The sequence below is a fragment of the Xenopus laevis genome, chromosome 3S (assembly GCF_017654675.1).
Source record: "Xenopus laevis strain J_2021 chromosome 3S, Xenopus_laevis_v10.1, whole genome shotgun sequence".
Lineage (NCBI taxonomy): Eukaryota > Metazoa > Chordata > Amphibia > Anura > Pipidae > Xenopus > Xenopus laevis.
In genome coordinates this window covers 42,679,595-42,694,438 of record NC_054376.1, presented here as the reverse complement: position 1 = coordinate 42,694,438, position 14,844 = coordinate 42,679,595, and the positions used below count along the sequence as shown (strand labels likewise).

Genomic DNA, 14,844 nt, shown 5'->3' with positions numbered 1-14,844 from the left:
TCATTCTATATCTGACCTTTATCTATTCTATACATAAAATAAACTAATGAGAGTCACAGCAGATGTAGTAGAGTTTAAACCCCTGTAAATTGTAAAATATACCGAAAGTTCCCTTAGTTTATCACCTTGAATTTAGCACCTGCATTCTATTAATTGTAATGCATACAATTTTCTGCCTGCCTCGGGCAATGCTAGTAATTTATATGTATAACCACCACCAACACTAAACCAAATATTATTAATGATTAAGCATACAGAAAAAGAGTATTTTGTTCTTTACCTGCAAACAGAAAGCAAAATTATAAAAAATGCAGGCCCTGTCTGTAAAGGATTATGCAGTACAAGTCCAGGTAGCAATATAAGGTGGTAATAAACATAATAGAAAGGCATAATTTAAAACAGTAACTTTAATATGAAAGGTGGAAATAAGGCATTTGCACACGTGTGCTCATGTGCTGAAGGAAATCTATAGGATATTGTTTGTGTTTTTTTTTTTATAGCTAGTCCCACAACATTTTAAATATAGATTTTACAGAAAGTAATTGCGGTTTCATAAACAAGTACAAAACACAGTGCAGTTATACAAAAGAAAAGGTCAATAAAGTTTGGCCTAAACGGAGCATGAACAAATATATATGCAAGGGATGCTCAACTTGTGGCTCATCATCTGTTGCTAAAGTATAATACTACTACTACTACTTATAATAATAATAATAATAATAATAATAATAATAATAATAGAAATAAGCCGTCAGCAGTCAGTGGGAAGTGCAATGTTGAAGTTTAACAAAAGCTAAAAGATCACAGGCTGGACAGACCAGTTATGAATACTAAGAAATATAGCGTCATGGACATTTACATATATCTTCTTGCACACATACCTTAATACAGGTATTGGACCTGCTATCCAGAATGCTCAGGACCTATGGTTTTCCAGGTAAAGGATCTTTCTGTAATTTGGATCATACCTTAAGTCTACTAGAAAATCATGTCAACCATTAAATAAACCCAATTGGCTGGTCTTGTTTCCAATAAGGATTAATTATATCTTTGTTTGGATCAAGTACAAGGTACTGTTTCGTTATTTGGATTATTTAATTAGAATGGAGTCTATGGGAGAAGGCCTTTCTGTAATTCAGAGCTTTCCAGATAATGGATCCCTGATCTGTATGTATTATATATATATATATATATATATATATATATATATATATATATATATATATACATACATATATACATACATACATACATACACACGTTGTAGCTCCCACCCTTCCCAGCTGTAGTTAGGTGATCCCACTGGTGTCTCATAAAAGGGCAGCCAAGTTTGGGAGTTTTGTTTAAAGGGTAAGGCATTTTTCAGTAGCAGTATGCACAAAATGTCTCTTGTATTTGTCTATATGTATTTTGTGGTCACAGCCTCATTGCACCCCCACCTAATGGTTTTAAAAATTAGTGGTGAGCACATTCAGTTAAAACTGAGTTGAGTTAATACCAAATCTGTCTAAAAAGGATTTATTCTGGGTATCCCTTATGTACAGATAAGGTGTTTTGATCTCAGGGATAGGGGGCTGATACTCGATTGTTGGATACACAGGCTGAGAATCAGCACCAAAGCAGTAATTAGCCTTCTGTCCTACCTGAACACGGAACTATGGTGTCAGCACGTTTGCATGCACACGCAACAGAGTTTGGTCAAAATTTTTTGCATTGCATTCATTGTTTTCAAATAGTACACAACAAAGAATGACGTTTTTCATCTGCATTTCATTTGTTACAAATGTTTTATATGAATTAGATCCCTAGTAGCAGATTAGTGATGGGTGGGTCAAGAAAAACTCGACCCGCACCGACCCTAACCCACTGCGCCCCAGTCCGCACCCTTATCCAAATCCAGCGCATGCTCCCCTCTGTATATATCGACACCACTGTGAAGTCACAAAAGTGCTGGGGTGGGGCCTGCGCAAGTATATAAAAAGGTGCATGCAGAGGCGGAAGTGGGACAGAAGAAGGATGTGGGTGGGGATAATGGAGGCTAAAATTCAGCACGAAATTGCCTGTGGCCCAAGGACATACTGCGAAAGTCAGGCCGAACCTGCCCGACCCCCAGGTAAACCCGTGGGTCCCGCTGGCTTCAGGCCGGCACGCACATCACTATAGCAGACCAGTGAGTCAGGTTCTCTGAATAGTTACATTGGGCAACAAAGCTGGTCATCCACTGTAATGTAACAGTACTTGCAGTTCTTCAGCCTTAATCTTCCAAAATGGCCTAGGTCCCATATAGAGTTATAAAGTTATAAACCATGTAAACCCTGTATTTAATTGCAAATGGTACAAAGACAGCATATAAAATTTTGAAACCGAGAAATTTTGATTAATTAAAAATATATGATTATTTTTAATTCCATCCCAGAAACACTTTTTCAAAAAAAAAATGTTGGCACGGAGAATGTTTCCCACTTCGCTGAATCAGCTCTTCTTTTAATGTCATTGGGAACCAAGAAGATCAAATGCTATAGTTTTGAGTAAAGTGAAATGTTGTTTTGCCCGATATAGGATTTCAGCTTTTCAACAGTGCATCAAATGTTTTCAATGGGTGAGAGGTCTAGACTGCAGGTAGTTGACCTTTATACTATGGATCGATGACGTAATATGTGCAGAATGTAGTTTGGCTTTGTCAGCTTCCCTGAAAAATACACTGTTTGTATGGCAACATATGGGCCCAGAAAAGATGTGCGTGTTCTGGATCATATTTATAGTGGGGGTGCATGGTGGGGGTTTTAATAAACTGTGTCGAAAAACAATGGTTGGGGGGAAGTATTCCTGAACCCATTCAGTGATTTCCACTACAGAATTGTGTTGGTTTTTAATGCACTGCCATCTGATAACCCAAAAATCACAGCCATCCAAATATGGCTTTCGGCTTAGTCCCTTGTAGAGAGAGATTTCTCCCTATTCTCTGAATATTTTAATGATAGTATCTACTGTAGATGATGAAACTCCCAAATTGTTTGCAATTTTTACGTTGAGGAATATCATTCCTACATTTTTGCCAATATTTGCCCAGGCAGTGTTTCACAGAATGCTGTACCCCACCACAAATTTATTTCTGAGAGCCCCTCCACTCTTTTTAGCATTACACAACTTTTTCAAGTATTTTGTTGCACATTTCAAAATCAACAAATATTTTTCATAAAACAATAAAATGTCTTGGAATCAGCACTTGATATGCTGTCTTTAAGACCCTGTATTTCATTGCAAATGGTATAATTATTTGCAAACCATCCCATTCATTTATTTATGTACACTTTACACAGTGTCGGTTTAGGATTCGGCCCAACAAGAGCAGCAACCTGTGTGCTATTGCCCTTTAACATCAATAGGCATGAGGACAAAGTCTAATTGTGTGCTCTGCTGAGAAAGTACATGTCATATCAAGCACAGAAAGTAAACAGTAAAACATAAAATTCCATACTCTGTAAAGAGGTGATGTAATTTCAGGAAGCCTCTTTCTAATGCCAGGCTTAAAGGAGTAGCCCCTTCACTATTGTATATAGTGAGAGCTGTTCTACCATCAGGCTGCTTCAGAAGGAACTGTGCCAGCTGGCAGAGACCCAGTCTTGCAGCAAAGTGCATCAACGTCTCCTGCAGGTGGCCATCTGAAAAAAAAAAAAAAAGAGCGGTTTAATATGTTAAAAAGGCTGATACAATAATATTACAAAAGTGCAATTTAAAAATGAAGGAATATGTTGGAACTAAGAGAAAAGTAAATTTGATACAGTATTAGTAATTAGTATTAAGATACATTTCAGTCTTTCATTTAACCATGACTTACCAGGTTCCTTCAGCCTGCATTCTTCCTTAATGATAAGTCTGAAATATTAGGGTCTCCAAATGTAAAGTGATTACTCACCCCACAAGGGAAGAGGCCCAGGTGCACCGCCCTGAGCCCTTAGCACGGGGAGCGGACAAACCAAAAAACCGTTTGGAGCAGGCACTCAATAAAGGCACACTTCAACCAGGCAAATAGTTCAAAGTGAAGAGAGTTTATTGTTCCCACAGTCTTACACATTTTGTGTCATAAACATTTAATCAGAGCTTATGATTAAGTGTTTATGAATCAAAACGCGTAAGGCGGTGGACACAAACTCTCTTCACTTTGAACTATTTGCCTAGTGGAAGTTTGCCTTTATTGAGTGCCTGCTCTAAAAGGTTTTTTGGTTTGCCTTCTTCCTTACCAAAGCTTTGAGTATAGCACATGTGCTATCCTCTTCATTGGGATACAGGGCACTGGTGTGCATATATATGCATGGATTATGAATGGGGGGGGGGCAGGGATCTGGGTATGCTTACAGGCATGGCAGGCACCAAATGTACCAAAATCAGTTCTGATCCAGGTTGGCACCTCTTCATGCACGATACACTGGTATCTATGCTATCCTTTCCATCTAATGTGAATCTGAAGAAAAGTGTATATTGTGCGTAAAATAGATTCTTAAACTCGTTTATCCCACTTAAGCAGTAAGTTGTATCAGTGCAACGTAGTCATCTGTGCAAACGGATCCCAGACAGACATCCTTAACCCCAGTCTGTGGCTAGATTAAGAATCCCAATATGGTCAAGTCTGATAAACCATTTTTCAAAGAGGATTAATGCAAAAGGACATCTGCAAGTTGTGCTGGAGCAACCAACTGTTAGGGGGTTATTTACTAAGCTCTGAATACCCGAAATTCCCCAAAATCCATAAAATTGGTGATTTTTTGTGTTATAATAGGCTTTTAAAAAAAATCACGAATTTTTCGGACTTTATTAAACCCCGAGAGCTAAAAAGCCAGAATATAAAAACACGGCATCTCAAACCTGTCAAGGTTGCATAAAAGTCAATGGGAACAGTCCCATTGATTTTTGGTTGTGTCGGGGGTTTTGGGCAATTTCACAATGTTTTCTGAATTTTCAGGGAAAAATAGTGAAAATCTGAGCTTTTCCCGCAAAGATAATTTTTGGAAAAATGTAATAATAAATAAGCATTAAAAAACCAGAGCGGGTTAGATCGGAGTTTGTAGCAGCCGATATTGAGATAAATTCGGACCTTGATAAATAACCCCCTAAGTGTAGCTAATATCCTTTGGCCAGCAATAAAGAGCACCCATCAGTATTTCCCTACTCATAAGTGAGCATCAACAGGAAAGTTAACTATTTCACAAGAGCGCCTCTTGCAGCATTTTGACATTGCAAGAACATTTTCCACACCTGCAATAATTAATATCTATTGAAATGATTGAGTTTTACATGTTGAATGCTTTAAATTATTCTTCTAAATATTGCCCATTAAAAAATCTCAAGTTTCCTACAACAATTATAATAAAAAAAAAAAACCACAAGACATATGTCCTGGAAAAGAACATAATGGATGCATAGACTCTCCTGCTATAAACAACATATTGTGTGCACTGCATTATAATACAAAGATTTATTGAAAGCTAGTTTAAGCTGGGGGGGGGGGATGGAAAGCAATGGAGAGCCACATTCAAGCCAGAGGCCTTCAGCTGAAGAACCCTTAAAGGGGAACTCCACAAAAACATAACTTAAGCTTTTTGAAAAGTAAACATAATTTCAAGCAACTTTGCAATAAACATCATTGAAAAATGATGCAGACCTTTCATGATTTTTAATGGTTTCTGACATTTTCCCTAAGCCTAGCCTTAGGGAAGCCCATTTTATGTTTTTTAGGGGACCAGAAAAAATGGTGTAAAATCCAGGGGTCCACCATAAAAAGAGCATTTATGTGCTCAAGACAAAACACTTTGGTTACAAATATAGAAATACATAGCCCTGTAACCAGTTTAAGGGATGGTGTTAAGAGGATTATAAGTGGCTGAATCATCATTCGTTCCTATGTTAGCTTGTAGATATAAGTGCTGACAGCTTGATCTCCCAGGCATCCCTGTAGTTAACAGATGTGTGGAAAACACAACAGAAGTCTGAAATATATTCCATTTGAGGGTAAAGCTGTAATATTCACGGAGACTGATATCAAAACAAATAAAAGTCATTATGCCCCTTTAACAGTATCAGTAAAAATAAACCTGGGGGGGTAGGGGGAGTCCTCCTGGGAAGGGCTAAGAATTGTGCATTTGCATCTATGCATTGGATTTTCTTTCCTTTTGTTGGGCCTGCTCACCTGTGAATTTTGAATGGTAGCCAGCTCTGCGGCTGTTCTCAGTTTCAGCAGCTGCCTGGATACAATGAGTCATGAGACCACATTCTTTATCCATAGTATAACCATGACATAGTTCTTTACATATATCTCTCACCGTTCTGTTATTTTAAATCAGGACTTCAGTTTGCCTACAATATGAATCTGGATAACATCAATCTTCCAGACCTAGACAACCTACTAGACGTCTGCTGCAGAAAATGCTCTCGCTTACAAAGACTTGCCACTTCATAATTGTTCATACAACCGTTATCTGATGGAGATTCATTAACTAGACTACTGGCAGTGGCTTAACTAGATATTACTGGGCCCCATAGCAGATTATTTTTCAGGCCCCCAGGTTAACCAGTTTTACCAGTATTTATTGAAATTGTATATGAATTAGGACCTCATGGGGCCCCTATACCTCCTGGGCCTCCCTGCAGTCGCAGTGTCTGCTTCCTCTATAGTTACGCCCCTGACTACTGGTATTGAAATGGAGCATGTATCTTTTCCCAGCAACACACACACAAAAACATTGAGTCTCCAATCAAGTATCACATTTGTTAAGCTTCAGAGGAGTCCCGTGAGTGTCGCTATTCCTGCAGATATACCATTACCAGGGGACTGTAATAAAAGTCGCAAAGAGCAAAACAATTCGCACCAATAAGACTAAAAATCCTCGCAATGTAATATTGTTCCTTAAACTGTTATTGCATTGTGAATTTTAATTGCGCACTCATAAGAAGTGCTTGAAGGTGTCGTAATCTTTTGGAGCAAACATAATGACTTTTTCAGTAAGAAGTTTTATTACATTGACTGCGCATTGGCACAAACTATAAAATTCGCAAACTGTCTTTCGCTGTCGGAAGTGGTCGCTAAACAGTTTCCGGGCTCGTTAAAGCTATATTAAATTCGCACAAAGCTAAATTTTTTCGCGCAAAGGCATAACTTTTCGCATTGCGAATAGTTTTTCCGTTAGCGATTTTTATTACATTCCCCCGTACATGTTTGCTGGCACCCGGGCATTTACACAGGAAATGGAGTGCACCTTTGGGACTTGTGTATGTATGTATGTATGTATGTATGTATGTATGTATGTATGTATGTATGTATATATATATATATATATATATATATATATATATATTCATGATACTCATAATCTACTGTTTTACTCTCCCAATTGACATACACACACAAAAAAAAAAAAAAAAAATTAAAAAAAAGTTAATATTGGGTTGAATTCAACCAACCTTCGACTTTAAAAAGGGCCAGAGCCCCTGAACTAGCCCCACAGCATGAAGGAACCGCCACCAAATTTGACAGTAGGTAGCGGGTGTTTTTCTTGGAATGTGGTTTTCTTCTTCTGCCATGCAAAGCGCTTTTTGTTATGACCAAATAAATCAATTTTTTTCTCATCAGTACAAAGCACTTTGTTCCAAAATGACTGTGGCTTTTCTAAATGAGCTTTTGCATACAACAAGCGACTCGGTTTGTGTTTGCGCGAGTGCAGAAATGGCTTTTCTCTCATCACCCTGCCATACAGATGTTCTTTGTGCAAATTGTGCTGAATTGTAGAATGATGTACAGATACACCATCTGCAGATGGTTCTTGCGGGTCTTTGGAGGTGATCTTTGGGTTGTTTGTAACCATTCTCACAATCCTCCTCATATGCTGCTCTTGTATTTTTCTTGGCCTGCCAGACCTGGGTTTTACAGCAACTGTGCCTGTGGCATTCCATTTCCTGATTACATTGCTTACAGTTGAAACTGACGGTTTAAACCTCTGAGATAGATTTTTGTAGCCTTCCCCTAAACCATGATACTGAACAATCTTTGTTTTCCAAGTTGCTTTGAGGATCCCATTCTGTCACTCTTCAGAGGAAAGTCAAACAAAAGCACAACTTGCAATTGGCCACCTAAAATACCTTTTCTCATGATTGGACACACCTGCCTATGAAGTTCAAGACTTAACAAGCTAATCCAACCAATTTGGTGTTGCCAGTACTCAGTATTGAGCAGCTACATGCATTCAAATAAGCAAAATTACAAGGGTACCAAAATTTAATTAAATATTAGTTCAAATAAGTATGATAATAAGTAGACTTCTTAGTCTGTTCATGGTGTCCAGCCCGTATGTTTGTATGTATGTATGTATGTATGTATGTATGTATGTATGTATGTATGTATGTATGTATGCATGTATGCATGTATGCATGTATGCACGTATGCATGTATGCACGTATGCATGTATGCACGTATGTATGGCTAAAGGTATATCTTTTCTTTCCTCTGAACAAAGAGATGGATACCATATGAGGACAATACACAGCATGGCCATCTTTCTATTATTCCTGCAGCTTTTCTTCACTTGCACGAAAAGCAATGAGGCATCAGCAGATGTAATTTTTAAACATGAAAATCCGTTTACACTATTATCAATATTACATGGATATCGGTTTAGATTGTCAGCCCACCACACAAAATATTATTGGTTCTCGTTTACCTTTTATGCAAGGGTCTGTTCCAAGAACACTCCATCCACTTGGCAAGCTTAGATGTTGAAAAGCCAATGTGATCCTCTCATCCAGAACTGTGGCATCCCCTGTAGATGGTCTTGATTTTTCTAAGAACCTGGCAAATATAAGTGCCTGCTGGTTGCCTGCATTAGCAGCTAAAAACTGAGCCGAGTCATATGCCTCATCTTGAATATAATCAAAGTCCTCTTCTGCCACCACAACACAAGAGTCTTTCTTGGAAGCACACAGGGAAACCTTTACTCGCTCACAACAGTCATGGCCTAGGAAAAGGCAAAATACACAAAATGAAGACAAAGTCTATAGTAAAGGGGAACCGTCAGGTCAGGTTACATTTTTAGATTTTATTATATATATATATATATACATATTTGTTATTGAGATAGGTAGGGAAGCATACCAATGAACCAACATTTTGTTGCTGCAGCAAACAATTTAAAGTAACAGTAAGCATTAAATGTGTTTTAAAGAATTGACATTATAATGTATTGTTGGCCTTCACTGGTAAAAGTGGTGTTTTTGCTTCAGAAAAGCTTCTGGGCAGCCATGTAATGCTGAAAAAGGAGAAAAGGCACAGGATACACAAGAGATAAGCTCTGTAGTATACAGTGGGATTCTACAGAACTTATCTGTTATCTACTTTATATCCTGTGCTCAAATGGCTGCCCCAATGGCTACACAGCAGCTTGTTTTTATAAACTAAAGTAGAGTTTCTGGTGCAAACACACCAGAGTAAAAATTCAGAGCAACACTACATTATATTGTCATTACATTCAAACACTAATTTTTGGGTGTTACAGTTCCTTTAACCATGCTGTGAGTCAGCAGCGGGGTCAGTAGTTGATTAATATTGGACATATCCAGGGGCGATCCTGCCCCTCCGCCGCCTGAGGCAGCAGAAGTTGCTGCTGCCCCCCCTTCCCCGGAAATTCGCTCTTAAAGTACCAGGAGCAGCATTTTTGCTGCCCCTGGTACCTAGTGGGGCGCTGCCGCCTGAGGCGACAGCCTCAACTCGCCTCATTGGCGAAGCACCCCTGGACATATCTTTCATATTTTTCTCTCGGGCTGGCCTGCTCATGGGCAACAGACCAATAGGCTGCCAACTTGGTCTGGAGGACCAATCAGGCAGCTTTTATTGGCCCATGTATTGCCAGCTTTAGGTTTCTCGCTTCTTACTTATTTTTTATTGGGAACACATAAATAAATCAGTAAATGCCCAAGTCTGAGAGAACTGAAATAAGATTCCTTTTGAAACATGACTAGTTCAATGCATTCTCTGATACTGTCACTGTAGGTCATATAGATAATCAGATCAGAAACAATCCACAAGCAAATATAAACTATTTTAAGCTTGAGACCTTGCAACTTAACCCAATAACACAAGTTTTATGTATTAGTTCTACTAGAGCAGTATTATCAATATAGGTCTTGTATCGATAAAAGTGATGCAATTATACATCTTTTATATGCAAGTCTATTTTTCATAGCAGCAAATCCATCCATATAACTGTATCTGGTAATGTAATAGGATATTAGATTAGGTATAAGAGAATAAGGTTAAACCTGGGAAAGAAACAAGCAGACTACAAGCCATAATGATGCAACAAATTAGTATGTAGGCCGATTATTTGGATCAGTTAAATTTGTACAAAATGGCCCATTTGTAGCTTTTAATCATTGGCCAGATAACGGGCCAGGGCACACAAGTATATTGCCCGCTGCCTGTTGAATATCAATGAGGCTGAGAAAAGTGAGGCTTAAATGAGCCCATCCTGTACTTGTATTTAAAAGTACAGTTTACATATGCAACTACACAGAACCCAGATCACCTGAAACACACGAAAGCAGGCATTTTGAAGCCCATCTCCACTCAGTTCTGTATAGATGCACGTCTATAGGGAGATGCTGAACTGTGCAAGCCCAGGGGTGTGGCCTAAACTGCCCCTTACATGTGAAGGCCTTTTAATAAAAGTTAGGCTGTATATAATTGTATAAAAATACGGAGAAAATTTTCCGAAGCATCTTATTCAAGGTGCATAAGAACAGATGCAGCAGAGCCGGTTACTACTAGCAGGCCTGGACTGGCAATCTGTGAGTTCTGGCAAATGCCAGAGGTGCTGCTGTAAGATGCCATAGAGAGTCACGATTTAATGGGCTAGTGGGGCTGTTTGGGCCTCTGTGTACCCAAAATGACAGTGTCTATTTTTATCTCAGTTAGGGTTGCCATCTTCTGTCCGGTGGAACTCCGGGCAGGGGGGTGGAGCCGCAACATAATGGGGGCGGGTCCATGACACGTTGGGGGCGGGCCTGTTATGTGGCAGAAGCAGGCCATGATGTCAGGGCGGAGCTTTGATGTGGCGATCAGCAAATTGGCCTATCATCATGTCAATCAGAGGAAATCCTGCCAGTTTTCCCAATTTGGAAAACTGGGCAGCCAGTTTTGACCAGGACCGGGCCGTCCGGGTCAAAACCGGACAGGTGGCAACCCTATTCTCAATTGAGACCTGCTGGGTAGCAGAAAAATATTGTGGGTTTTCTGAATGATGTGCTGTATCTTCATTTAAACATTCTGTAATAGTTATTTTTTTGTTTAGCAGAACAGCCTTTAGTAGAGAATTAAAAGATCAGCATGCTTGGACCGCTAGCCCGCATTGTTTTAGCAACTGTGGCCTGTTGTTGTTTTGTGCTTCAGAACAGCGGTGTGAAATATGCACAGTCTGGGACATTTTAGTAGGTTACTAACAACACACAGAGCAAAACATCACAGACATATTCCTATGGGCACAGTCTAATCGTCTAATCACAGTGCGCCCTTTTGATTTCATCTTGGCTACATTTTAAGTGCTTGTTCAACTATAATAATATCATTTGGAAAATCAAAAAAGTCATGTAAATGTTTATACCGCTGATTTGATAACGCATTGGTTAGTTAGCACAAATTATAGCTTTTCAGTATGAGGATGTTAACAGGACCCCACGATCTACATGACTAACTTGAACATTTATTTCCCCAACAGCTATTTCTAACTGAAACCCTTAAAGCTTCATTTTTAATTTGCTTTATTTCCCTAAACATTTTTAAGTAGGGATGCACCGAATCCAGGATTCGGTTCGGGATTCGGACTTTTTCAGCAGGATTTGGATTCGGCTGAACCCTTCTGCCTGGCCAAACCGAATCCTAATTTGCATATGCAAATTAGGGGCGGGAGGGAAATCGCATAACTTTTTGTCACAAAACAAGGAAGTAAAAAATGTTTTCCCCTTCCCACCTCTAAGGAGTTCACCAAATCCAAAATGGTGGATTCGGTGCATCCCTATTTTGAAGTAGGAATGGCCCATATTGCAGATTCTGTCTTGGCTAAGAAGCCATTTTCCCACTGCTGGCCCCTAGCTCCTCCCTCCCATCACCTCCTAACGTGCTTATAATTTCAGTGCAAGGAGAGAGATGGTGGCCTAGAAAGAAGTCCAAAGTATATTGTGACATCATTGTGGGGTGTGACATGATTTGTTATGTGACCAGTCAAACATGGTCATAAATTGCCGTTCCAAAAAAAAGATGCAATTTATTTACAAAAGGAAGTTTACATGATGTGTGTATTGATTTCAAAGATAAGAGGATATCATCAGAAACATTCCCACAATATGATGTATATATGGACCAGGCAGTTAAGGGTGAGGACACTGGGCGTTTTGGGGAGATTTGGTCGCCTGGTGACTAATCGCCTCGTCTTTGCGGCGACCAATCTCCGCAAACACCCTCCCATCACTCTGCGCCGGCTAAAATGAAAAAAACGCCAGCGCTAATCACACAAATGTTGCAACTAGTGATGGGAGAATTTCTCCCATTTCGCTTCGCTGAAAATTTCCAGTGAAATTCGTGAACCGGTGAAAAATTTGCAAAACAATTCCGTCGCCGGCGACAATATGACACGCATTAAAGTCAATGGGCACATTTCATTGTGGTCGGCGTTGGAATTGTCACCAGTGTCAAAAAATTTTGACGCTGGGAAATTTTCCCAGCAATTTCATTAATTTGTTCGCCGCCGGCGAAACGAGGAAATTTGCAATGAATTGCCTACCAAATAAATTCGATCCAACACTTGTTGCGACAAAAGGCACGCTAGGAATGAAAGTCACATTTCTGTACTTTGTTTTAGGAAATCTCACTATATTTCTACAACATGGTGACCTATTTCTGCATCCTGACCCATAGGTTACAATATGGAATATAGGGAGACAGAAAAAGAATAAATCACATTTCAAAATAAGTCGGGCTAAATTTACTTAAAAGTGCAGCCTCTTAAATTTACAGTTTATCCTTCAAGGAAACAGCAATGTTGAACTGATTACAGATAATGCTACTATGCAGAGAAGACTTTTTATACCATGGCCAGAGGCAAACAAGTTAGGGACCGCCATATGGGGTTTACCTTGATGTGTTATGGTGGCTTTTCAACTTTATGATCATAACTTTGTAACTAAAAACCCCTGTTTTGTAAACTTACTTTTGAGACAGGGGACCAGGGAATGTGCATTAAAACTAGCACTTCATTATAACTTAGCCTTTAGAGTGCTTCCACGCCCCACCCATTTTTGTACAATGTTGAACGGTGTCATTAGTGGGAGAAATACACAACTAAAAAGAAAACTTTAGGGAGTGCAGCATATTATGAGGTCGGTGTTTTTGCTATTTGATAGCTAACACTGTGTCGCTTATTTTGTCAACTAACGTTTAATGCAGCAACAGCAGTACGAAAGCATGACAGCCATTACTGTGAAATCTTCATTTATACATAATTAATAATAATCTATATTTTTCAGCAATACCTTTAGAATTCAAAGCAATTTTAGAGTCAACACATATTAAGGTTATGGCCAAACTTATTTTTTATTTTTACCTTTCTATTTCTTTCTCTGTTTTGACCTAAAATAGAAAGGATCTATATTCAGTTCACACACTAGAAAATCTAATACAAAATTATATCTAAACTACAGTAAACAAGAGAAATCATACGGGTTCAATATCTTGGCTGAAGGGGGGGAAGCATTTTCAATGTCAAGTTCTGCTGAACTGAACTTTTAGAATTTCCAATTAAGAAATGCAAATTTTGTTTTAAAAAAAATCACTTGACCAACTTCCTCCAGTTACAAGTGGGGAGAAAAAAAAACCAAACAAGGACTGAAATGAAGCGGATGTTTGTTAAAAAGTAACTTAATTTAGTCAGAGTTTACCTGGGGTAATGGTTTCTAGCGTTGCGGAATTAACTTTCCGAGTGCTGGTTAAATGCTTGCTTGTGGAGCCAACAAACAGAAGGAAGAAAACGACATCATCTACTAATTCACGCTCTTCTGTGAGCTGCACGGTTAAGACACAGTCACCCTGGGATTTAATGAAAATGTTAGTAAGCAATTAATTATAGGATGGCTGTTCATTTACAAAACAATACTGAATTATAATAGTGATGTGTAAAATAAACTAGTGCTGATCCAGAAGAAAAAGGAATCCATCCAACAGATGGATGTTGTCTTCTACTAATCCTGTTAAACTCAGGCCAAGTATCAGTCCATATGCTCGAATCAGGCATAGAAGAGCGCTGATTTGAGCATTGATGCTATTTCTTGGCCTGTGGATTTATAAGCATTTATTCATATTCATAAGCATAATCATGTTCTTCAATGTCGAAATCCACTGCATGTACCTGCCCCTGGGCTGAGGCAGTAGATCTGTTTGCAGACAAAAAAGAAGTCAGATGACAGAGTAGGGGGCTGATTCTTAGCCAGAAGAAAGGCCAAAGTTTTTCTGCAGGTAGAGAATCAGCCCAGTGTGGACACGCTATGCATTATTATTTTGGCCTTGCCTATGGCACATCTGGCACAGCGTAAAATGAAGGCGGTTTTATTACTACCTGGGATTGCTGCAATTTTCTATGGGCTTTGGATAACAAAATGAACACATTGTTCTGCATGCACCCCTTGAAAAATTAATTCCTTCTACTAAAGTGCTGGATAATCGATGTAGCCTATGCCACTTCCCAAAGCAGTTAGCGTTGAACAAATAACACCGTATGCAATTTGTTGCAGAAAACAACAACACTGATAAGGTTT

The 14,844-nt window shown here is 39.0% G+C and overlaps 1 protein-coding gene across 1 annotated transcript in view; it reads right to left on the bottom strand.

The window, feature by feature from the left end:
- Positions 1-392: 392 nt before the first annotated feature.
- Positions 393-14,844, bottom strand: part of akap13.S (A-kinase anchoring protein 13 S homeolog) — a 66,879-nt gene continuing 52,427 nt past the window's right edge. The window contains 3 exon segments of the mRNA NM_001091192.1: positions 393-3,662; positions 8,709-9,002; positions 13,972-14,119. Coding sequence (NP_001084661.1) covers positions 3,433-3,662; positions 8,709-9,002; positions 13,972-14,119 — 672 coding nt within the window. The 3' untranslated portion in view covers positions 393-3,432.